General features: G+C 42.5%; 1 protein-coding gene across 2 annotated transcripts in view; it reads left to right on the top strand.

Annotated features, from left to right (window-relative positions):
• Window positions 1–27,473, top strand: part of SYNJ2 (synaptojanin 2) — a 287,057-nt gene that overhangs the window by 97,278 nt on the left and 162,306 nt on the right. For both annotated transcript variants that reach the window (XM_040429362.1, XM_040429360.1), the window contains exons 6-7: window positions 9,373–9,434; window positions 23,697–23,793. In XM_040429362.1, the coding sequence (XP_040285296.1) occupies window positions 9,373–9,434; window positions 23,697–23,793 (159 nt within the window). The remainder of the gene's footprint in view (window positions 1–9,372; window positions 9,435–23,696; window positions 23,794–27,473) is intronic.

Genomic DNA, 27,473 nt, shown 5'->3' with positions numbered 1-27,473 from the left:
CTTCGGACTGTATGAGAGGGGTACAAAATAGAGTTCTGTCGTCCTCCCCCTCAGAGATTCTGTGTTACCACTCCCCAGTCTCCGTCACTAAAGAACCAGATGGTTCAGGACTTGGAGAAACTTTGCGCAATGGAAGCAATAGTTCCTGTTCCAAGACCCCAACGGGGCAGAGGCCACTACTCCAAACTGTTCTGGGTAAAAAAAAACAGACTGTTCTCTAAGAACTATCATAAACCTGAAGTTCCTGAACAGATGGATTCAATATTTCAGGTTCAAGATGGAATCGATACGTTCAATGGTTCCACTGATTCCAGCAGGGGCATTGATGTGCACCATCGATCTCAGATGCCTACTATCATGTCCCCATACATTCAAGCCATCATCAGTTCCTCAGGTTCGCGGTGACGTTAGACGGCATAGTTCATCACTTCCAGTTCCAATGTCTTCCATTCGGGATTTCAAGTGCTCCACGCATCTTTACGAAACTAATAGTAGAGATAATGGCTTTCCTGAGACAACAGGGAATAACAATAGTCCCGTACTTAGACGACTTCCTCCTGACAGCATCCTCAGAGGTCCTTCTGCGGAACCATCTGCAGACGACGTTACGGGTTCTACAAGATTTAGGTTGGATAATCAACCTAGAGAAATCAGATCTCTGCATGAGCGAAAGGAAGATCTTTCTAGGCACCCTCTTGGACTCCCGGAGACAGATGTCCTTTCTTCCAGAAGCAAAACGCGACGCTTTTATAGCAGAAGTATCCTCTTTCCAAAGAAGAAACCTCTGCTCCATCAGAGAGGCTATGCGGATACTAGGCTTGATGACATCCTGTATACAGATGGTCCAGTGGTCCCAGATCCACTCGAGTCTAGTTCTCACCAAGTGGGACAAGGACCAGTGGTCTCTAGACAAGAAAATCAGGATTCCAATGTCCATAAAAGAGTCCTTGAACTGGTGGATAACTCCCGCCAACCTGCAGAGAGGGGTTCACTGGTTGAGAAGACCTTGTTTGACTGTTGTAACCGATGCCAGCATGTCCGGTTGGGGTTCACACATAGAAGATCTTTTCTTTCAGGGTTCATGGTCCCAGGCAGAGAGTCAGCGTTCCTCAAACGTAAGGGAATTAATGGCGGTACTAAAGTCTCTTCAAGCAGCAGAACTTCGCTTAAGAGGGAATCACGTTCAAGTTCTATCAGACAATATAACTACAGTCTGCTATATAAGGCATCAAGGGGGAACTCAGAACCCAGGTCTTCAGGAGGTCGCAGAAAAGATCTTTCTTTGGGCTCAGAAAAATATCCTATCTATCTCAGCCCTCCACATCAGAGGGAAGGACAACGTTACAGCAGACTACCTGAGCAGAAGAAGATTCCATCCGGGAGAATGGATGCTGAACAGGCAAGTCTTTCATCAGATCTGCAGGAAATGGGGGTACCCCCAGGTGGGCCTTCTGGCCTCCAAAGAAAACGACCAGTCGTCTCAGTTCTTTTCCCTAGATCCCAGCGGAGATCCTCGAGGCATAGATGCCATGTCAAAACCATGGGACATGGATCTAGCATATACCTTCCCGCCAATCCCGCTTATCCCGGCCACCTTGAGGAAGATCAGCGAGAGCTCGGGGAAGTTCATTTTCATAGGTCCAGCCTGGCCGAAGAGGAGCTGGTATCCCCTGTTAGACAGACTAAGGGTAGAAGAACCAATATCACTCCCTCTGAGACCAGACCTTCTCACTCAGGGGTCTCTTCTCCACCCGAATCTGGAGAAGTTGAATCTGAAAGCCTGGATCCTGAAAGGAGAATGCTGAGCAGGCAGGGTTTGTCACATGCTGTAATCTCCACATTACAAAAAAGTAGGAAACCAGTGACAAATGCTATTTATAGGAAAATCTGGAGCAGATTTAATTCCTGGCTGGCTGATACACATCCGTCCAGGTCAACTCCTTCCATCACGCAGATTCTTGACTTTCTACAGAGGGGCTTTGACCTAGGGCTACGCCCTAGCACGATCATGGTGCAGATATCAGCCTTGTCATCCTTCCTGGACTACCCGCTGGCTGAGCATCGTTGGATAAAAAGGTTCGTAAAGGCTATATCCAGACTAAGACCCACTCTGAGACAGACTGTTCCTCCTTGGGACTTATCTATAGTTCTAGATACCCTCTGTAAGGTGCCTTTTGAACCCTTGGACACCATTCCGTTAAAATTACTCGCCTGGAAGACGGCCTTCTTGGTAGCCATCACTTCAGCACGCAGAATTGGTGAACTTCAGGCCTTATCCATAAAGGAACCTTTCTTAAGGGTCTGCCCGGATCGAATAATTCTTCAGCTAGACCCAGGGTTCCTCCCTAAGGTCGTCTCTACTTTCCATAGGGAACAATAAATATTCTTACCTTCTTTTTACGCCTCTCCTAGTGATCCAGAAGAGGAAAAATTCCATTGCCTGGACGTCCGTCGGGCAGTCCTTGAATACCTTCGCCGAACAGAACCTGATAGGAAGGACTCAAACCTCTTTGTACAATTTGGTAAAGCAGGAAGAGGGAAGAAAGTGACTAAGAGGACTCTGACACAGTGGATCAAGTCAACAATTGTGGAAGCATATCGTCTTCAAGATAGTCCCTGTCCTATCTCTATCAGGGCACATTCTACTAGGGCGGTCGCAGCTTCCTGGGCGGAGAAGGCGAACGCCTCTATAGATCAGATTTGTCAGGCAGCCACCTGGACAAGTTATAACACCTTTTGTAAACATTACAGGTTGAACCTGCCGTCCAATCGTCAGCTTTCCTTTGGGCGTAAGGTTCTACAGGCTGTGGTCCCTCCCTGATGGCTAAGTTGGTAACTTTCCCATGTGCTGTCATGGGGGACGTCCTGGAAATCGGCAGTTAGTCTTACCGGTAACGTTCTTTCCAGGAGTCCAACATGACAGCACTCCTATTTCCCTCCCTAATATGTGATTCAGTGTGATGTTAACATTGCTTATCATATTAGTAATAAAATTGTGTTGTATCCATCCGGTGTAGTAATTTAGAAGACACTGGAGATCGGAGGGAAGGGGGGGGGGGGGGGGCTTTTAACCTGTTTCACTTCCTGTCCCTACAGAGATTGGATTGGACATCCTCCCATGTGCTGTCATGTTGGACTCCTGGAAAGAACGTTACCGGTAAGACTAACTACCGATATTTTAGTAATGCAACTTAAAATTAGAATTTTGTGAAAAGGTTCAATATTCTAGGCTCAAAGTGTCACACTCTAGTCAGCTAATTAATCCATACCCCCTGAGCAAAGGGTACCTCAAAATTGTGACTTTGGGGTTTCATAAACTGTAAGCCATAATCATCCAAATTATAACAAACAAAGGATTGAAATATCTCGCTTTACATGTAATGAGTCTATCTCATATGTTAGTTTCACCTTTTAAGTTGTAATACTGAAATAAATGAACTTTGCGCGATATTCAAATTTTTCGAGTTTCATCTGTACACTCCAGATGCATGACACATCCACAAACTATCTGTATGTACACTGCACACATCTACTGCATATTCAAACAATCAAGCTCTGCCTTCCTGCTGTTGCTTCCTCCCTTTGCACTAAAAGGAAGCTCCTTATTGGCTGATGCAGGCCACGTGACAAGCACAACCAATGAGTGCTTCCCTTAAGTCCAGGGGACATTCTGCCCTGTATAACCAGCTGCTAAGAGCTGCTGGAAGAGCGAGGACATAAATACTCTATTGTTTTTTTTTTGGCCTCTTGGGGGAGGGGTGGAACCCTGGACATTGTTGCCAATAATTGGCTTGATCCTTGGCCAGTTTAAAAGGGCCCTAGTGCACACAGAGTGCTAAATTATTAAATATACCAAGAAAGAGGAAAAAGCTGTAATAATGCAGCCTTCTGTACACCTTGTTAGAGCCCCAGCGCAGCCTACTAGAAATAAATCACCCAGAGCATTTGTCTGCTATAAAATGGACTGTTTTTTTTTTTCATTAGTTAGAATTTCGATCGGTCGGTAAACCATAGCATCCGCTGTCCTTGGCATTTATGTAGCATTTTTCCCTCCAGTAAACAATATCATTCACACAGAACAAACACTGCACTCAGATGTGGGGCACTCCACCTTCTGTCTCCAGATTTGTGTAGTTATTTGCAGTAGTATTTTAATGTTCTAGACGTTTGCAACACGTGTTGTATTGTATTACTGGCTGGGATTGAGAAATCTCATCTGGAATCATGGAATACCAGAGTGTATCACGCTGCTATTAGATTTGGACGTGGAATGAAGCCCTCAGCATTGTGAAAATAGTTTTAAAATACACATCTGCGTTTCCCTGGAGAAAAACAAGCAAATGTTATCCAGAACACAAAAACATAAGGCGTAAAAAATGTACAAATCTGTCAAATTATACCACAAGTAGCTTCTTCACTTCTCAGATAGAGAGTTCCCTTTTCACCAAATTCATTGACAATCTAGTATCCGTCACATGGACTACATTTTACTAATATTTATGAATTCCGCTCCTTGCTAATTACCTACTGAAGGCTACTATTTAGAGCAGGAAACTTACCTTGCAAGAAAAACAGTAGCTCACATTTTTGTAAATTATTTTATATTTTCGTGGGACAACACTGAAGATATGACCCTTTGATACAATGTAAAGTAATAGTGTACGGCTTGTATAACAGTGTAAATTTGCTGTGCCCTCAAAGTAACTTAACACACAACCATTAACCCCTTAGTGACCAGCCTGTTTTGGGCCTTACTGACCAAGCGTTTTTCTTCCTTTTTTTCATCGTCGCGTTCCAAGAGCTATAACTTTTTTTTTATTTTTCCGTCAATATAGCTTTGAGGTTTTTTTTTTTTTTTTTGCGGAACAAGTTGTAGTTTTTAATGGTGCCATTTTGGGGTACAAATAACTTTGATTAACTTTTATTAACTCTTCCTGGGAGGGAGATGGGAAAAACAGCAATACTGCCATTGCGTTTTTACATTATAAATTTTATGGCGTTCATTTTTCGGTATAAATAACATATCTTTATTCACCGGGTTAGTATGATTACAGTGATACCAAATACATATATATATATATATATATATATATATATATATATATATATATATATATATATATATTTTTACATTTTACTACTTTTTTGCAAGAAAAAAATGTTTTTGCATTGCTGCTTCCCAAGACCCATAACTTTTTTTTTATTTTTCTTTCTATGGAGTTGTGTGAGGTCTTGAATTTTGCGGGACCACTTATATTTTTCATTGGTATTATTTTGGAGTAAATGGCGCTTTTTGATTGCTTGTTATTACGTTTTTCGGTGGCAACTAAGAGTAATTTTATTTTTTATTTATTTTTATTTTTATTTATTTTTTACGGGGTTCACCGTAGGGGATAATTTACATGATATTTATGTAGTGTGGGTCGTTATGGACGCGGCAATACCAAACATATGGGGAAGATTTTCACTTAATAGTCCCACAAGGGTCTATAACAGACAGCTTTTTGATTGCTTTTAAAATGCAATCACTATCCCTATATTTCATTGCATTTTAATGGCAATGCTATTCTGACATTGACTAGCAGGCTGCGCCAGAGAGGCGCAGCCTGCTGAAAATTACTCAAGGCTGGTCAGGGGCCCTACATCAGACCCCAGGCAGCCTTCACACACATCGGCACCCTGCGATCACATTTGCGGGGTGCCGATGGGAGACCGAGGGAGTCTGCTCCCTCTGTCAGCACTTTACATGTGGCGGGCGCCATTGCACAGCCCGGTCCAGGGGGACCCGTGCAGCGCTTAGACTAGGCCGCCATAAAGAATGCAATGCTGCAATGAATAAGGCGGTGACGTATAATTCCTTTTGTGGTGTCATATCAAGCATAAAAGCCATGGAGGAATTTGAATTCTCCCCTAGGCTTCACAGCTTTGTCAGATTGATCTTGCCCAATAATACTGATGAGGACTTGGCTCTGTGTGCACAGTGTACAAACTGCTTCATTCCTGGGCTTGCCAGTATATTAAAGTATGTATACAGATTTCTAAAAGGATGATATACAGTACAGACCAAAAGTTTGGACACACCTTCTCATTCAAAGAGTTTTCTTTATTTTCATGACTATGAAGGCATCAAAACTATGAATTAACACATGTGGAATTATATACATAACAAACAAGTGTGAAACAACTGAAAATATGTCATATTCTAGGTTCTTCAAAGTAGCCACCTTTTGCTTTGATTACTGCTTTGCACACTCTTGGCATTCTCAATCTTCAAGAGGTAGTCCCCTGAAATGGTCTTCCAACAGTCTTGAAGGAGTTCCCAGAGATGCTTAGCACTTGTTGGCCCTTTTGCCTTCACTCTGCGGTCCAGCTCACCCCAAACCATCTCGATTGGGTTCAGGTCCGGTGACTGTGGAGGCCAGGTCATCTGGCACAGCACCCCATCACTCTCCTTCATGGTCAAATAGCCCTTACTTTCAAAGTTTTCCCAATTTTTCGGCTGACTGACTGACCTTCATTTCTTAAAGTAATGATGGCCACTCGTTCTTCTTTACTTAGCTGCTTTTTTCTTGCCATAATACAAATTCTAACAGTCTATTCAGTAGGACTATCAGCTGTGTAGCCACCTGACTTCTCCTCAACGCAACTGATGGTCCCAAATCCATTTATAAGGCAAGAAATCCCACTTATTAAACCTGACAGGGCACACCTGTGAAGTGAAAACCATTTCAGGGGACTACCTCTTGAAGCTCATCAAGAGAATGCCAAGAGTGTGCAAAGCAGTAATCAAAGCAAAAGGTGGCTACTTTGAAGAACCTAGAATATGACATATTTTCAGTTGTTTCACACTTGTTTGTTATGTATATAATTCCACATGTGTTAATTCATAGTTTTGATGCCTTCAGTGTGAATCTACAATTTTCATAGTCATGAAAATAAAGAAAACTCTTTGAATGAGAAGGTGTGTCCAAACTTTTGGTCTGTACTGTACGTGGGAGTACATGATAGATTAGGCACAGGCAAATTAATATCAGAGCCCTTCATGCACCACGTCACGGTCACTCAGCATGGCAAAGGGTCCTATCACTACGCTAACTATGGTGTGAACAAGGTCTGAAGGTGATGTAATCCAGCTCACAGCCAGGCTTCCACACAAACGCCTAGCAGGACAACTAGTGCAATGTGAACAGAGCCAGGCTGCAAGCCACACCCATATCAGACCCTGTGATGAAGGTCACCAGGTGCAAAAGAGTGTTTAAATGCCAGGTAAAGGCACATACACTACGTATAAAACAAGACAAAAACACAGAAATATAGTGGCAATACTGGAGGAGCTGCTCAACCCCTAACACTGTAGCGTGTTTTTCATTGGGGGAGCAGCCCCACCGCATGTGGACCGCAGCGAACGACTATCCCCAGCAAAAAATGCATACGGTGGAGGATGTCGGCTGTGAGCTGGATTACATCACCTTCAGACCTTGTTCACACCATAGTTAGCGTAGTGGTAGGACCCTTTGCCATGCTGAGTGACCGTGACATGGTGCATGAAGGGCTCCGATATTTTCCTGACAGGAATATATTGGCGAAAGTCTCAGCTTTTAATATCTGTATTTATGACTAGCCAGTATAGTCAGTGGCATATCCGTTTGGTGCATTTTTTGATTTATATGATTGTATTTACATCCGCACAATCCTCCGTTTTGTGTAGGATGCTCTTGTGGTGCATGTGGACCGCGCCGACATCCTCACCCGTATGCATTTTTTGCTGGGGATAGTCGTTCGCTGCGGTCCACATGCGGTGGGGCTGCTCCCCCAATGAAAAACACGCTACAGTGTTAGGGGTTGAGCAGCTCCTCCAGTATTGCCACTATATTTCTGTGTTTTTGATAGGCAAATTAAACTGAATTCCCAGAAACCAAAGATTTGTCATCCAATGCTCCACATTATTTCATTCGTTCTGGTAAATGGAAGGTTGGCAACAACCATGGAATCTACTCCATATTGTTATGCTGAAATGTAGATTTCTTTTTTTTTTTTTTTTTTTTTTTTAACAGTGTAAACCCTGAACATAGTAGGGTTGCTACCTCTTTATTCCTTTTGTGTAGCACATCAGCATCTTATTATAAAATTATGTATATCACCATTGTAGATAACATAATCTTCATAGTGTTGTAATATGTAGGTGTTAGGGTACTGTCAAGTCAACAAAGCAAATTATACTATGGATGGCGAGTAATATTTAAAAAAAAAAGACCTAAGAGATTTGCAGAATGTTTTCTACAAACGCAGCTTGCAATATTACAAGATGTTATAAATGTTGTGTAGGGAAAACAAAAAGTGGTCTTAATAAATGACCCCTTTCATTGTTAGACATAGCTAATTGTAACTGTCATTGTTTTCTACTCTATTAATTGCATATGGAAGGTGCAAGTTGTGTGTGATTGATTTTAGGTGTGGTCTGGTCTCCACCCGTCCTGAGAACATGTGTGACGTAATTGATTTCCAGGGTGAAGAAAAAATCTCAGGGCTTCTTCCTGTTTTTCTAGACATTTTTCTCTTTTCTGAATATTAAATAGTTCACTGCGCCAAACCACTTTTATCTTTACATGTCTGTACAAGGTCAGAAGGCTATACCCTACTTGTCATCAAAAATGCATTCATCTGTTGTCTTCATTAATGTATGCTTTGGTCAGAAAATAACAAAAACTTTCATGCGCTAGCTCTCTGCACAGTATTTCACTTGTAGCACGTATTTTTTTAATTTATAGCTGACATTGCTTCTGCATCTGTGAAAAGTTAGTTGCAATTTATAGTTGTCCATTTTAGAAACTAAGGGTGTCTTTCTCTGTCACCCAATCAGAGGCTGGCATCTCTGCTTTGGTCTTTCTCCTCTCCTTGCTCGCCTGCAAATTTTGTATGTGAGATACTCTTCCATAGACGTAAGCCTTTTGGGGAGATTTATCGTAGACCAGCTGGTATATATCTCCCATGTTACCGGATGATGCTCCTAATTTATGAATAGGCGCATCCTCTGGCAGTCCTCATTCCTAAAGCAAAATGAGCCTGTTGCTCCTAGAGGCTCATTTGCATATATTAAAACTTCATTTTTATAAGCAATGAGGACACGTATGAACATGGGACCAACACAGATGCCTTCAGCTGTCAAGCACACATGCAACAGGTCAGCCAGTTTCATAGCTTCAAATCTGCTGACAGAAGCCTTACATGCAGAAGGGCATGTGCGATGTACAATTATTTATTTACATATGTATATTTAATCTGTTTTTTATCTTTATTTGTATCTTCTTGTTTAAGTAAACCAAAAAATTAATTTTTTTTAAAATTTTATTTATTTATTTTTCCCACTTTAAGGTTGGCTCTCATCATCTTAAAATTACTAGAGGACTAGAAGCTAATGCACCAGCTTTTGACAGGTAGAGCATTTTTACAACATACGTTTACAAAGTTTATACTCGTTTAAGAATTCTGGTAAATTTCAATATACAGTGGATATAAAAAGTCTACACACCCCTGTTAAAATGTCAGGTTTCTGTGATGTAAAAAAATGAGACAAAGATAAATAATTTCAGAACTTTTTCCACCTTTTAATGTGACCTATAAACTGTACAACTCAATTGAAAAACAAACTGAAATCTAGGGAACAAAAAAACCTAAAATAATGTGGATGCATAAGTGTGCACACCCTCTTATAACTGGGGATGTAGCGGTGTTCAGAATTAAGCAATCACATTCAAAATCATGTTAAATAGGAGTCGGCATACACCTGCCATCATTTAAAGTGCCTCTGATTAACCCCAAATAAAGTTCAGCTGCTCTAGTTGGTCTTTCCTTAAATGTCGCATCCCACAGCAAAAGCCATGGTCCACAGAGAGCTTCCAAAACATCAGAGGGATCTCATTGTTAAAAGGTATCCGTCAGGAGAAGGGTACAAAAGAATTTCCAAGGCATTAGATATACCATGGAACACAGTATGAAGACAGTCATCATCAAGTGGAGAAAATATGGCACAACCGTGACATTACCAAGAACTGGACGTCCCTCCAAAATTGATGAAAAGACGAGAAGAAATCTGGTCTGGGAGGTTACCAAGAGGCCTACAGCAACAATAAAGGAGCTGTAGGAATATCTGGCAAGCACTGGCTGTGTGGTACATGTGACAACAATCTCCCGTATTCTTCATATGTTTGAGCTATGGGGTAGAGTGGCAAGACGAAAGCCTTTTCTTACAAAGAAAAACATCCAAGCCAGGCTACATTTTGCAAAAACACATCTGAAGTCTCCCAAAAGCATGTGGGAAAAGGTGTTCTGGTCTGATGAAACCAAGGTTGAACTTTTTGGCCATAATTCCAAAAGATATGTTTGGCGCACAAACAGCACTGCACATCACCAAAAGAACATCATACTCACAGTGAAACATGGTGGTGGCAGCATCATGCTTTGGGCTGTTTTTCTTCAGCTGGAACTGGGGCCTTAGTTAAGCTAGAGGGAATTATGAACAGTTCCAAATACCAGTTAATATTGGCACAAAATCTTCAGGCTTCTGCTAGAAAGCAGAACATCAAGAGGAATTTCATCTTTCAGCATGACAAAGACCCAAAGCATACATCCAAATCAACAAAGGAATGGCTTCACCAGAAGAAGATTGAAAATCTGTGGGGTGATATGAAGAGGGCTGTGCACAGGAGATGCCGTCGCAATCTGACAGATTTGGAGTGTTTTTGCAAAGAAGAGTGGACAAATCTTGCCAAGTCAAAATGTGCCATGCTGATAGACTTATAACCAAAAAGACTGAGTGCTGTAATAAAATCAAAAGGTGCTTCAACAAAGTATTAGTTTAAGGGTGTGCACACTTATGCAACCATATTATTTTATTTTTATTTTTTTTCTTCCCTCTACCTAAAAGATTTAAGTTTTTTTCAATTGAGTTGTACAGTTTATAGGTCACATTAAAGGTGGAAAAAGTTCTGAAATAATTTGTCTAATTTTTTTTTACATCACAGAAACCTGACATTTTAGGGCTACTTTCATGCTTGTGTTAGGAGCGGATCCGTCTGGTGTCTGTACAGATGGATCCGCTCCTATAATGCAAACGCTTGCATCCGTTCAGAACGGATCCGTCTGCATAACAAGATCTGATTTTTCACTTCGTGAAAACTCTGATCCGACAGTATATTCTTATACAGAGGCGTTCCCATGGTGATGGGGACGCTTCAAGTTAGAATTTACTAAAAGAACTGTGTACATGACTGCCCCCTGCTGCCTGGCAGGTGCTGCCAGGCAGCAGGGGGCAGACCCCCCTTCCCCTGTATTTAACTCATTGGTGGCCAGTGCGGCCGGACCCCCCTCCCTCCTTTGTATTTAACTCAATTGGTGGCCGGTGCGGCCGGCCCTCCCTCCCTTGTATTGGCCAGTGCGACCTGTCCGTGACAACGATTCGCGGACCCATTCAAGTCAATGGGTCCGTGAAAAAACACTGAGGCACACAAGATTGTCATCAGTGTCCGTGATCCGTGTCTGTTTTTTTCCTATCATTTTCAAGGCAAACTTGACTTAGATTTTTTTTTCACTTTTCTTGTCTGGTGATCCTCTAAAAATCAAGGAAGACACACAGGAAAATAAAACGGACACGGAACAACGAAACCCCGTTTTGCGGACCGTGAAAAAATACTGTCGTGTGCATGAGGCCTAAGAGCTATGGCTCTGTGGAATGGTCTACTTCATGAAAAAAGTCACAGGAGGAACAGTTGATGGCTTTAAAAAAGGTTTAGATGATTTCCTAGAACGAAAGAACATAACATTAAGGGCTCATGCACATGAACGTATTTTTTTTTTCCGTGTCTACTTTTTTTTTTTTTTGCGGCATTAACCACCTCCGGACCGCCTAACGCAGGATCGCGTTCCGGAGGTGGCAGCGCTGCGCACAGTCACGCATATACGCGTCATCTCGCGATGGCCGAGATTTCCTGTGAACGCGCGCACACAGGCGCGCGCGCTCACAGGAACGGAAGGTAAGAGAGTTGATCTCCAGCCTGCCAGCGGCGATCGTTCGCTGGCAGGCTGGAGATGTGTTTTTTAACCCTTAACAGGTATATTAGACGCTGTTTTGATAACAGCGTCTAATATACCTGCTACCTGGTCCTCTGGTGGTCCCCTTTGTTTGGATCGACCACCAGAGGACACAGGTAGCTCAGTAAAGTAGCACCAAGCCCCACTACACTACACTACCCCCCCCCCCCCCCCGTCACTTATTAACCCCTTATTAGCCCCTGATCACCCCTGATGACCCCATATAGACTCCCTGATCACCCCCCTGTCATTGATCACCCCCCTGTAAAGCTCCATTCAGATGTCCGCATGATTTTTACGGATCCACTGATAGATGGATCGGATCCGCAAAACGCATCCGGACGTCTGAATGAAGCCTTACAGGGGCGTGATCAATGACTGTGGTGATCACCCCATATAGACTCCCTGATCACCCCCCTGTCATTGATTACCCCCCTGTCATTGATTACCCCCCTGTAAAGCTCCATTCAGACGTCCGCATGATTTTTACGGATCCACTGATAGATGGATCGGATCCGCAAAACGCATCCGGACGTCTGAATGAAGCCTTACAGGGGCATGATCAATGACTGTGGTGATCACCCCATATAGACTCCCTGATCACCCCCCTGTAAAGCTCCATTCAGATGTCCGCATGATTTTTACGGATGCACTGATAGATGGATCCGATCCGCAAAACGCATCCGGACGTCTGAATGAAGCCTTACAGGGGCATGATCAATGACTGTGGTGATCACCCCCCTGTCATTGATTACCCCCCTGTAAAGCTCCATTCAGATGTCCGCATGATTTTTACGGATGCACTGATAGATGGATCCGATCTGCAAAACGCATCCGGACGTCTGAATGAAGCCTTACAGGGGCATGATCAATGACTGTGGTGATCACCCCCCTGTCATTGATCAACCCCCTGTAAAGCTCCATTCAGATGTCCGCATGATTTTTACGGATGCACTGATAGATGGATCGGATCCGCAAAACGCATCCGGACGTCTGAATGAAGCCTTACAGGGGCGTGATCAATGACTGTGGTGATCACCCCATATAGACTCCCTGATCACCCCCCTGTCATTGATTACCCCCCTGTAAAGCTCCATTCAGACGTCCGCATGATTTTTACGGATCCACTGATAGATGGATCGGATCCGCAAAACGCATCCGGACGTCTGAATGAAGCCTTACAGGGGCATGATCAATGACTGTGGTGATCACCCCATATAGACTCCCTGATCACCCCCCTGTCATTGATTACCCCCCTGTCATTGATTACCCCCCTGTAAAGCTCCATTCAGACGTCCGCATGATTTTTACGGATCCACTGATAGATGGATCGGATCCGCAAAACGCATACGGACGTCTGAATGAAGCCTTACACGGGCGTGATCAATGACTGTGGTTATCACCCCATATAGACTCCCTGATCACCCCCCTGTCATTGATCACCCCCCTGTCATTGATCACCCCCCTGTCATTGATCACCCCCCTGTAAGGCTCCATTCAGACATTTTTTTGGCCCAAGTTAGCGGAATTTTTTTTTTTTTTTCTTACAAAGTCTCATATTCCACTAACTTGTGTCAAAAAATAAAATCTCACATGAACTCACCATACCCCTCACGGAAACCAAATGCGTAAAATTTTTTAGACATTTATATTCCAGACTTCTTCTCACGCTTTAGGGCCCCTAGAATGCCAGGGCAGTATAAATACCCCACATGTGACCCCATTTCGGAAAGAAGACACCCCCAGGTATTCCGTGAGGGGCATATTGAGTCCATGAAAGATTGAAATTTTTGTCCCAAGTTAGCGGAACGGGAGACTTTGTGAGAAAAAAATTAAAAATATCAATTTCCGCTAACTTGTGCCAAAAAAAAAAAATTTCTATGAACTCGCCATGCCCCTCATTGAATACCTTGGGGTGTCTTCTTTCCAAAATGGGGTCACATGTGGGGTATTTATACTGCCCTGGCATTCTAGGGGCCCCAAAGCGTGAGAAGAAGTCTGGTATCCAAATGTCTAAAAATGCCCTCCTAAAAGGAATTTGGGCCCCTTTGCGCATCTAGGCTGCAAAAAAGTGTCACACATCTGGTATCGCCGTACTCAGGAGAAGGTGGGGAATGTGTTTTGGGGTGTCATTTTACATATACCCATGCTGGGTGAGAGAAATATCTTGGTCAAATGCCAACTTTGTATAAAAAAATGGGAAAAGTTGTCTTTTGCCAAGATATTTCTCTCACCCAGCAAGGGTATATGTAAAATGACACCCCAAAACACATTCCCCACCTTCTCCTGAGTACGGAGATACCAGATGTGTGACACTTTTTTGCAGCCTAGGTGGGCAAAGGGGCCCATATTCCAAAGAGCACCTTTCGGATTTCACAGGTCATTTTTTACAGAATTTGATTTCAAACTCCTTACCACACATTTGGGCCCCTAAAATGCCAGGGCAGTATAACTACCCCACAAGTGACCCCATTTTGGAAAGAAGAGACCCCAAGGTATTCGCTGATGGGCATAGTGAGTTCATGGAAGTTTTTATTTTTTGTCACAAGTTAGTGGAATATGAGACTTTGTATGAAAAAAAAAAAAAAAAAAAAAAAAAAAAAATCATCATTTTCCACTAACTTGTGAAAAAAAATAAAAAATTCTAGGAACTTGCCATGCCCCTCACGGAATACCTTGGGGTGTCTTCTTTCCAAAATGGGGTCACTTGTGGGGTAGTTATACTGCCCTGGCATTCTAGGGGCCCAAATGTGTGGTAAGGAGTTTGAAATCAAATTCTGTAAAAAATGACCTGTGAAATCCGAAAGGTGCTCTTTGGAATATGGGCCCCTTTGCCCACCTAGGCTGCAAAAAAATGTCACACATCTGGTATTGCCGTACTCAGGAGAAGGTGGGGAATGTGTTTTGGGGTGTCATTTTACATATACCCATGCTGGGTGAGAGAAATATCTTGGCAAAAGACAACTTTTTCCATTTTTTTATACAAAGTTGGCATTTGACCAAGATATTTATCTCACCCAGCATGGGTATATGTAAAAAGACACCCCAAAACACATTCCCCACCTTCTCCTGAGTACGGAGATACCAGATGTGTGACACTTTTTTGCAGCCTAGGTGGGCAAAGGGGCCCATATTCCAAAGAGCACCTTTCGGATTTCACAGGTCATTTTTTACAGAATTTGATTTCAAACTCCTTACCACACATTTGGGCCCCTAAAATGCCAGGGCAGTATAACTACCCCACAAGTGACCCCATTTTGGAAAGAAGAGACCCCAAGGTATTTCGTGATGGGCATAGTGAGTTCATAGAAGTTTTTATTTTTTGTCACAAGTTAGTGGAATATGAGACTTTGTAAGAAAAAAAAAAAAAAAAATCATCATTTTCCGCTAACTTGTGACAAAAAATAAAAAGTTCTATGAACTCACTATGCCCATCAGCGAATACCTTAGGGTGTGTACTTTCCGAAATGGGGTCATTTGTGGGGTGTTTGTACTGTCTGGCCATTGTAGAACCTCAGGAAACATGACAGGTGCTCAGAAAGTCAGAGCTGCTTCAAAAAGCGGAAATTCACATTTTTGTACCATAGTTTGTAAACGCTATAACTTTTACCCAAACCATTTTTTTTTTATCAAAGACATGTAGAACTATAAATTTAGAGCAAAATTTCTATATGGATCTCGTTTTTTTTGCAAAATTTTACAACTGAAAGTGAAAAATGTCATTTTTTTGCAAAAAAATCGTTAAATTTTGATTAATAACAAAAAAAGTAAAAATGTCAGCAGCAATGAAATACCACCAAATGAAAGCTCTATTAGTGAGAAGAAAAGGAGGTAAAATTCATTTGGGTGGTAAGTTGCATGACCGAGCAATAAACGGTGAAAGTAGTGTAGGTCAGAAGTGTAAAAAGTGGCCTGGTCTTTCAGGGTGTTTAAGCACTGGGGGCTGAGGTGGTTAAAAAGCACAACCATTCACTTCAATGGGGCCGCAAAAAAGGTTGGTATCCATGCTTGGTACTTTGCAAACCACAAAACACCCAATGGTTGTGAGCATGAGCCCTAATGCTTATGAAAATGAGTAGAATTCTGGCTTTTCTCTCCCCTTATAAGGGCTCATGCACACGACCGTATGTATTTTGCGGTTCGCAAAACACGGATCCGCAAAAAATACAGATGATGTCCATGTGAATTCTGTATTTTGCGGAACGGAACAGCTGGCCCCTAATAGAGCAGTACTATCCTTGTCGGTAATGCAGACAATAATAGGACATGTTCAATTTGTTTGTGGAACGAACATATGGAAATAAAATGCACATGGAGTAACAACTGTTTGTTTGTTTTTTTGTGGACCCATTGAAATGAATGGTTCCACATACGGTCCGCAAAAAAGAAAAAGAAAAAATGTTTGTGTGCATGAGCCCTAATTCACATCCCCTCCCATCCCTTTGTTGAACTTGATTTGACATACGGTAAGTCTTTTTTTCAATAGTACTATGTAACTGTGGTTTTCTTTACTGTTGTATATAGGGATCGACTGATATAGATTTTTTTTTAGGGCCGATACCGATAATTTGTGAATTTTCAGGCCGATAGCCGATAATTTATACCGATATTCTGGGAATTTTCATTTTTGAGAAAAAAAAAATTTCCTACACAAATCTGCTGAAAATTAATATGTTTATTGTTAACGTGTATTTTTTTTTTTTTGTAAATCTTTTTCATTTATACTTAATATTTTTGTGGTTTTTTTTAGTTTTGTTTTACTAACTTTTAACCCCCTTAGGGACTAGAACCCTTGTCCTATTCACCCTGATAGAGCTCTATCAGGGTGAATAGGATCTCACACTGTCCCTGCTGCTCTGTGCTTTGTGCACACAGCAGCATGGAGCTGAACATGGCAGCCAGGGCTTCAATAGCGTCCTGGCTGCCATGGTAAGCGATCGGAGCCCCAGGCTTACACTGCTGGGCCTCCGATCGGAGGAGCAGGGGAGAGGGGATCCTGTCGCTACTGCCACCAATGAGTAAAACTGGGGGGAAGGCTTGGGTGGGGGGGGGGGCGCACCAATGTTTTTACTATTGGGATGGGGGTGGAGGGCGCACTGCGCCACCAATGATTAATACTGGGGGGCTTGGGGGGGGGGGGGGCGCACTGCGCCACCAATGAAGAGAAGTCTCTCATTCATATACAGGAGGCGGGAGCTGGCTGCAGAATCACATAGCCGGCTCCCGACCTCTATGAGCGTTAGCTGCGATCCGCGGCACCTAAGGGGTTAACTACCGCGGACCGCAGCTACCGTTCGTAGAGGTTGGGAGCCGGCTATGTGATTCTGCAGCCAGCTCCCGCCTCCTGTATATGAATTACTGAGATACTCATCTTCATTGGTGGCGCAGCGGCCACAGCCCCTCCCCTCCGCTTGTCTTCTCTTCTGTCATTGGCGGCAGTGGCAGCACAGCACAGGGGGAGGAGACACTGCTTCCTTCTCCTCTCCTGCTGCTGAGGGAACACGGAGAGCGCTGAGAGCAGCGCGTTCTGTGTTCCCAATACGTTATCGGTATATCGGCAAAATAGATGCAGATACCGATAACGTTCAAAATCCTGATTATCGGCCGATATCGGTAAAACCGATAATCGGTCGATCCCTAGTTGTATATATCTATTTATTTGCATGCTTCATTGAATCTGGAAATTGTTTGTAACGCCAAAATGATGAACCATTTCTAAAACCCTAAACCAGTTCTGAGCCCTAAATACATTACAGTTCAGCAGTGTTTTATTCTGCTCTCTTTACACTGGTGCTGCCTGTGCATGTGTGATCTTTCTCCTCGCTCTGCAGAATTTCCAGTAGGTGCTCTCCTCAGTCTAATACAGTTTACTCTATTAGGTACAATCTCTTAAAACCTGTTACCTTATCCAAAAAAGTACCTCCATGGTCACTCTCAAATTTATTGTGTTACTGCTACATAATGAAAGGCATCCAGAGCCGGAGCAGGCCACTTAAAGGGAATGTGTCATCAGAAAATGACATCATATATAAATCACATTTTTATGGAAAAAAAACAAAAAAACTAAAACATGTTACTATCTTTTTATTTTTTTAAATGTGTATAATCCTGAAATGTTTCACACTGGCCACTAGGTCTATAATGAATCACTATTTCCTGTTCTGTACAGGCAACTTTTCAGTAGTTATTATCATTATCACCACAGACAGAATTACAATGACAAGTAACGCCTCTATATAGATAAGAGTCCATCATTGACAATAGCTTTTATCTGCTCACTCCTGACCTCTGCACAGGTCACAGTACATTCCTAGAAAACTCTCCCATATAAGTCAATGAGGTCCACTCCTGACCATTGTGTTTTTGGCCCATGTAGCTGCCTTATAAAGACAGGCAGTCTTAAAAATATTTTAGCCTAAAAGTTCTGCAGTCTAATTTTACAGCACTGTGAGATCCAATAGAAGTAGGTCCTCTTCTTGTAGTCACAATATACAAATTGCTGGATCCGTGCTGCTGCTCCTCAGAGCCATGTAATGGAGCATGATTTTACCGTCCTCGTTTACCAATCAATCACTGGGATCAATACTCTGGAACATCTCTTTTCATCCAAATGTCCCAGATAGAACTTGGAAGATGCATAACATTCAGTAGTGACGCACCATCACTCCAGACTTCCAAACCACAAGGTTTTAATCTGCTTACAAGATCTAAATTCATAAAAAGCATTTATTAAAAGCCTTCTTAGGCATGCCCAATCCTAGGATGAGAAAGGGCATCCCATCTCTTTTTAGTTAATATTGGTCATGTGACATTTAAGTATCCAAAGGCGGCGATCTTCATTATTTTAACTAGTGCAAATGGAAATATAAGGAGGATTGCGGTATATGTATTTGAAGGTTGAAATGCTTTTAATTGTGAAACAAGTTTTATTAACGGCTGTAATGAAAGAGGGAGCAAATATATACTGTGATCCCTGGAAAGTAAAAAGGGGCGTGCCTGAGAAGGCTGTGATTTAATATATGTTTTTAGGAATTTTGATCTTGTAAGCAGAATAAAATCTTGTAGTATGCGGCTCTGGACTGATGGTGCTTCACTTTTGGATGCTGCAGGAAGTTTGGATGAAGACAGCCGTTCCCTAATATTAATACCAGTGATTGATTGCAAAGCAGGTAAAGGAGGACGGTAAAATCCTGCTCTTTCACTCAATTACATGTTCCTGACTAGTAGCAGCGCAGATTCGGTAATGTGTGAATTGTTAACATGAAGGATGAAAAACTGAAGGATTTTTTGTTATAGATACTGACTTTGAAAATTAAAAAACACTTGTTTAATGTAAAAACGTGATTTAAACCATAGGTGATTTTCTGATGCAACTCTGTTACTACTAAAGAATGCCTGGCTCACTGGAAACCTGGTGACATGTTATACAGTCAGGTCCATAAATATTGGGCCATCGACACAATTCTAACATTTTTGGCTCTATACACCACCACAATGGATTTGAAATGAAACAAACAAGATGTGCTTTAAAGGGAACCTATCACCTTTACTATGCTACCCTCACTGAGCGTTTCTAAATGTTAATTGTGTTACCCTAAACATATAAATTACACTTTTTTAATTTCATTTGCAGACAAATTCAATAAGTATTATGCATTTTTGTACTTCCCGCCTTTTATGCAAATTAACAAACGAGTCATATCTTGCTTGTGTGACCAAAGAAGAGTCATATTTTCAAGCTCTGACTCATCTCAGGTTAATTTGCATATGTATCAAATCGTTTTTTTTTTACACACTAAAAGCACACAGAGCTATGGGGACTGGGTATTGTGGATGTGCTAGCGGCCATCTAGCAACACATGTCCTCAGCTCTATACACAAAATCCAGGTGACAGGTTCCCTTTAACTGCAGACTGTCCGCTTTAATTTGAGGGTATTTACATCCAAATCAGGTGAACGGTGTAGGAATTACAACAGTTTGCATATGTGCCTCCCATTTGTTAAGTAATGGCCAAAAGTAATGGGACAATTGGCTTCTCAGCTGTTCCATGGCCAGGTGTGTGTTATTCCCTCATTATCCAAATTAGAATGAGCAGATAAAAGGCCCAGAGTTCATTTCAAGTGTGCTATTTGCATTTGGAATCTGTTGCTGTCAACTCTCAAGATGAGATCCAAAGAGCTGTCACTATCAGTGAAGCAAGCCATCATTAGGCTGAAAAAACACAACAAACCCATCAGAGAGATAGCAAAAATATTAGGCGTGGCCAAAAACACTGTTTGGAACATCCTTAAAAAGAAGGAACACATCGGTGAGCTCAGCAACACCAAAAGACCCGGAAGACCATGGAAAACAACTGTGGTGGATGACCAAAGAATTCTTTCCCTGGTGAAGAAAACACCCTTCACAACAGTTGGCCAGATCAAGAACACTCTCCAGGAGGTAGGTGTATGTGTGTCAAAGTCAACAATCAAGAGAAGACTTCACCAGAGTGAATACAGAGGGTTCACCACAAGATGTAAACCATTGGTGAGCCTCAAAAACAGGAAGGCCAGATTAGAGTTTGCCAAACCACATCTAAAAAAGCCTTCACAGTTCTGGTACAACATCCTATGGCCAGATGAGACCAAGATCAACTTGTACCAGAGTGATTGGAAGCGAAGAGTATGGAGAAGGAAAGGAACTGCTCATGATCCTAAGCATACCACCTCATCAATGAAGCATGGTGGTGGTAGTGTCATGGCGTGGACATGTATGGCTGCCAATGGAACTGGTTCTCTTGTATTTATTGATGATGTGACTGCTGCCAAAAGCAGCAAAATGAATTCTGAAGTGTTTCGGGCAATATTATCTGCTTCTATTCAGCCAAATGCTTCAGAACTCATTGGACGGCGCTTCACAGTGCAGATGGAAAATGACCCAAAGCATACTGCAAAAGCAGTGTTTTTAAAGGGAAAGAAGTGGAATGTTATGCAATGGCCAAGTCAATCACCTGACCTGAATCCGATTGCGCATGCATTTCATTTGCTGAAGACAAAGTTGAAGGGAAAATGCCCCAAGAACAAGCAGGAACTGAAGACAGTTGCAGTAGAGGCCTGGCAGAGCATCACCAGGGATGAAACCCAGCGTCTGGTGATGTCTATGCGTTCCAGACTTCAGGCTGTAATTGACTGCAAAGGATTTGCAACCAAGTATTAAAAAGTGAAAGTTTGATTTATGATTATTATGATCTCCTATTACCTTTGGTCCCTTAACAATTGGGAGGCACATATGCAAACTGTTGTAATTCCTACACCGTTCACCTGATTTGGATGTGAATACCCTCAAGTTAAAGCTTGTTTCTTTTCAAATCCATTGTGGTGTATAGAGCCAAAAATGTTAGAATTGTGTCGATGTCCCAATATTTATGGATCTGACTGTATATGTGTTTAGTGGAGGCTGAATCTCCATTTTACAAAGTTTTTATGTAAAAATAGGTGGTGTGTGTGTGTGTATATATATATATATATATATATATATATATATATATATATATATATATATATTATATATGTGTGTGTGTGTATATAAATATATATATATATGTGTGTGTATGTATATATATATATATATATATATATATATATATATATATATATATGAGAGAGAGATATAGATATAGAATCTGCATGCTCTAAAATAATGGAACCCGTTCTGAAAAAGTGGTGAGCCCTATATACAGAATCTTCACTTACATTGAAAAGAGAGAAATAATGACCAAAACTGAAAGATACAGGACCTCCTCTAAAAAAATAAAGGTGATTTACAAATTCACGTTCCAAGGTCTTTTTATAGGAAGTCATTCAAAGAATTACCATCCTTACACTGGGTTCACATCTGCATTGGAGACTCAGTTTGGGGCCTCCGTCACAGAATTTCTTATTTCTTACAAATATCGTAGAAACAAGTTCTGCATGCATGACATTTTTCTCCACTACTGAAGAACTGTTCTACTGCACGGAAACCAAAAAGATCCCATTATAATCATTGGCGTCCGTTCAGCTCCACTTGCTTTAGTTATGTGCCGAATCTGACACTTCTGTTATTTCTGTTGTTCTGCTCCTTTAACGGAGAAAAATAACAGAAATAACAAAAGCCGATATGAAAGAGGCCTTAGTAACAAATGCTCCTTGTAAATGAGAGCAGCAATAAAATATTGTTCACAAACTATGTTCAGCTATTAATCGATGCAAGTGTATAATTTCAGTAGTGGAATAATGGTTCTCAGGACTTTCACTGTACCTTATACACTGTATGTAGAGGTATAATGGACATAGTTGAGACTACTGGAGTGAAAACATCAATTTTCACACTACTGGCTGCACGGTGAGTTTTTTTATTTTGTAACAAAATGGCTTTACTTAGTAAAAAAACAAAAAAAAAAAACTCAAGTCATACTGCTGCAGGAACAAAAATTGTGTACATAGAATTTCTTCAATGACTGTCTTTCTCTTTCTGGGAACGCTGCCATATCCGGGCTACAAGAAGATAAATATAGCTGTATTATCCTCCTTGAAGCACATGACCTCAGTAATCCATGCAGAATGATGACAAAGTCATGCAAGTGTTGGTTTGGGAGGGATTGAAATACTTGTTGAACTATTCTGCACAACAGGAAGCATGGGCACCAGATACATTTGGATGTTTAAACCTCATCATTTTTGTAGGACGGGGAAATCGATTATTTTCCCCTATGCCTGTTTCTGGTGTAGAAAAGTTGCAAATCCATATTTTTTTTAAAAAAAAAATTTTACATTTTTTTTTTTTTGTGCCATTGCTTTTTTTTCTAGTCGCATTTAGCATTTTGCGCCACCCTACACAACTTTACTAAAAGGTAGCATGTTGAGGTGGAGTGTGGAAAGTACCCTAGGCCGCTGCTCATTTATCATTATTTTCGCCAGAAACGGCTCCAAGCTGCAGTAGATTTCATTCTTGTGCACGAACTGCACAAGAATGTGTAGGCAGTGAGTGTCGGCAGTGGTATCACATACCCGGCACCTGCCCTCTATGACAGGGCACTGTGATCCCTGGCAATTAATCCCTCAGGTTCAGCACCTGAGGGGTTAACTGCCGGGGATTGCAGCGCCCTGTCATAGAGGGCGGCTGCCAGGTATGTAATTCTGCTGCCGGCACCCACTGCCTACACTTCAATTAATGTGTTAATGATATTCATTGGTGGCGCAGTGGCCACAGTCCCTCCCCTCCTCTTACCCTCTCTTGTCATTGGCAGCGGCACAGGGGGGAGGGAGGGACTGCCTCCTCCCCTGTGCTGCTGAGAACAACATGGCTTGCGCTGAGAGCAGCGTGTTCCATGTTGTCTAACAGTAGCGTAGCCTAGTATCGTTAAATAGTAAGACCCGGTATCGTATCGATCCGGGTCTAAAAGGATCGATTGGGTATCAAATCTTTGATACCTGGTGCAACTCTACTTCAGAGTTTTATTCGTCCAGTCCATTAAAAATTGCATCCAATTTTTAGCAATCCCTGAACACTAGAATGGTGTCATTGGAAAGCAAGAAATTACTAGACTGAACTGGACATAATCAAAATATATGGTTTTGTTTCTTACTAGACATATGATGTTACTGAAGGAACAATATGGCAAGCAAGTCATTGTTAATCTGCTGAGAAGCAAAGGAGGTGAAGAAGTTTTAAGTCGTGCCTTTAAGGTAGGAAGTGATCTTAATATGTTTAAGGAATTTTATACTTTTTCTATTTTGATGTAAATATTACTTATCATATTGAAGCCATAAAAACATTGAAGAAACACACCAATGGAATGAAGTAGTAAACAAAAATGTCTTAAGCAAACCATAATGTTTTATTTAGATTCTTTAAAGTAGCCCCCTTTTGTTTTGATGACAGATTTGGACACTTGGCGTTCTCTCAATCGGCTTCTTGCGATAGTCGCCTAGAATTATTTTTCAATAGTCTTGAAGTTCCCAGAGATACTGAACACTTGATGGCTGCTTTTCCTTTACTCTGCGGTCCATCTTATCCCAGACCATCTCAATTGGGTTAAGGTCAGGTGAATGTGGAGGCCGTATCATCGGACACAGCACTCCATTACTCTAATTCTTGGTCAGATAGCCTGCAGGTGTGTTTGGTATCATTGTCCTATTGAAAAATAATGATCCCACTAAGCATAAACTAGTTGCGGTGGCACGTTGCTGCAGAATGCTGTGGTAGCCATCCTGGTTAAGTATGCCTTGAGTTTTTAATAAATCATCAAGTGTCACCAGCATAGCACCATCACACCTCCTCCTCCTCCTCCTCCATGCTTCACTGTGGGAGCCACATATGAAACCATCTGCTCACCTTTTCTGCATCTCACAAAGACATGGTGGTTGGAATCAAAAATTTTGACGACTCAGACCAAAGATGGATTTCAATTGTTTATGGTCCATTACTTGTGTTTCTTACCGGCAGTTCTCTTCTTGTTCCTAGTAGTGGCTTTTTTGTAGCAATTTGATCATAAAGGCAATATTCTCATAGTCTAGTCTCTCATGTAGTAAATTAAGATGCTGTTAATTTGTGGGTTTTGAGGCAAGTAATGCTAATGAATCCTCTGGAGCAGAGGACTTTTTTGCCCAAAACTGTCATAAGCAGTCATGATAAATGAACCTCACTCTGGTTTGTTTAAACACCTTTTTCTTTACTTCATCTTTTATTTTTTAAATATGAATCTACAATGTATAAAAAAAAATAAAAAACATGAAATGAGAAGGTGTGTCCAAAATGTTGACTGGTACTTTAAGACCATCTGGGCATTTATGGCATATCCACAACACATTTGGCTATGTTCCATAGAAGTGAATGGAGAGACCACTGCATGCATGCTCGCCTTTCCATTCATGGCAGTGTGAGATGGGATCGGTCCCAGAGAACGTATCCTTATCAGAATTTTATGGCATATCCTGTGGATGTGTTATAAATCTCCAGGTAAGAATAACCCTTTAAAGGCTATGTCCACCAAACAACATTTTTTTTATTAGTCTTTATCAAAAATATTGAGCTGTTGTGTCACAAAGGGTTAACTGTTTTTCTAGTTGTGAGAATGTACTTTTTCATTTTACTTTGTGTCAGTTATAAGTATTGAGCTATAATGAGTGTTTGTAAAATGTCAGAGATAAGGAGCCTGTCAGGTGAGCTGGCTGACAGGAGCAGAGGAAAAAAATACAGAGCCTGCTGCTAGAGAAACTCAGCCTTGTATAGAGAAAACTGCTCTAAATTTTTAATAAAAGCCAATTGAAAAAATTATTTTTAGCTCCGTAAAATGCAGTATATGTAAAAAACATAAAAATAAAAATAAATCCTCCTACAATAGCCTTCAATGTTCTGCATTTATACAATACAAACATAGTGCAAATAAGACCAAAGACATCTATTGAGAAATTAACAAATGGCCATCAAATTAAATTATTGGCCATTCATTATATATATATATATATATATATATATATATATAAATATAATATAATATAATATAATATATATATATATATATATATATATATATATATATATATATATATATATACACACACATACATACATATACACACACACACACACACGGCTTTTTTTCTCAGAGAAAAGGTGGTGGAACTCAGCCCCCCTCCCCTGGCCACGCCCCTACCCACCCCTAGGACCGCCCCCTAAAACCGCCCCTTTAGAGAGCAGGGATGCAAGTAAAATTTGGGGGGACTATAAAAGTCCAGCCCAGCAAAGAAACCCCCCAGATGGGGATGGCACTGTTAATGGGGGATCTGGGGATGGCACTGTTAATGGGGGATCTGGGGATGGCATCTGCAGATCCCCCATCCTATAACGGTGCCATCCACAGACCCCCCCCATCCTATAACAGTGCAATCCACAGACCCCCCCACCCCATAACAGTGCCATCCACAGACCCCCCCCATCCTATAACAGTGCCATCCACAGACCCCCCCTTAACAGTGCCATCCACAGACCCCCCTTAACAGTGCCATCCACAGACCCCCCCTTAACAGTGCTATCCACTGACCCCCCCACCCCATAACAGTGCCATCCACAGCCCCCCCACTCCATAACAGTGCCATCCACAGCCCCCCCACTCCATAACAGTGCCATCCACAGACCCCCCCACCCATAACAGTGCCATCCACAGACCCCCCCTTAACAGTGCCATCCACAGACCCCCCCTTAACAGTGCCATCCACAGACCCCCCCTTAACAGTGCCATCCACAGACCCCCCCTTAACAGTGCCATCCACAGACCCCCCCTTAACAGTGCCATCCACAGACCCCCCCTTAACAGTGCCATCCACAGACCCCCCCTTAACAGTGCTATCCACAGACCCCCCCACCCCATAACAGTGCCATCCACAGCCCCCCACTCCATAACAGTGCCATCCACAGCCCCCCCACTCCATAACAGTGCCATCCACAGCCCCCCACTCCATAACAGTGCCATCCACAGACCCCCCCACCCATAACAGTGCCATCCACAGACCCCCCCCTTAACAGTGCCATCCACAGACCCCCCTTAACAGTGCTATCCACAGACCCCCCCCACCCCATAACAGTGCTATCCACAGACCCCCCCACCCCATAACAGTGCCATCCACAGCCCCCCCACCCCATAACAGTGCCATCCACAGACCCCCCCCTTAACAGTGCCATCCACAGACCCCCCTTAACAGTGCCATCCACAGACCCCCCTTAACAGTGCCATCCACAGACCCCCCCTTAACAGTGCCATCCACAGACCCCCCCTTAACAGTGCCATCCACAGACCCCCCCCTTAACAGTGCCATCCACAGACCCCTCCCCCACCCCATAACAGTGCCATCCACAGCCCCCCCACCCCATAACAGTGCCATCCACAGACCCCCCCTTAACAGTGCCATCCACAGACCCCCCCTTAACAGTGCCATCCACAGACCCCCCCTTAACAGTGCCATCCACAGACCCCCCCTTAACAGTGCCATCCACAGACCCCCACCCCATAACAGTGCCATCCACAGCCCCCCACCCCCTAACAGTGCCATCCACAGACCCCCCCACCCCATAACAGTGCCATCCACAGACCCCTCCCCCACCCCATAACAGTGCCATCCACAGACCCCTCCCCCACCCCATAACAGTGCCATCCACAGACCCCTCCCCACCCCTTAACAGTGCCATCCACAGACCCCCCCACCCCATAACAGTGCCATCCACAGACCCCCCCACCCCATAACAGTGCCATCCACAGACCCCCCCACCCCATAACAGTGCCATCCACAGACCCCCCCACCCCATAACACTGCCATCCACAGACCCCCCCACCCCATAACACTGCCATCCACAGACCCCCCCCATTGCC

This window comes from Bufo bufo, chromosome 4 (assembly GCF_905171765.1).
Source record: "Bufo bufo chromosome 4, aBufBuf1.1, whole genome shotgun sequence".
NCBI lineage: Eukaryota > Metazoa > Chordata > Amphibia > Anura > Bufonidae > Bufo > Bufo bufo.
Note: the sequence above shows the minus strand (reverse complement) of the source record. Positions and strands in the feature narration are given on the sequence as shown.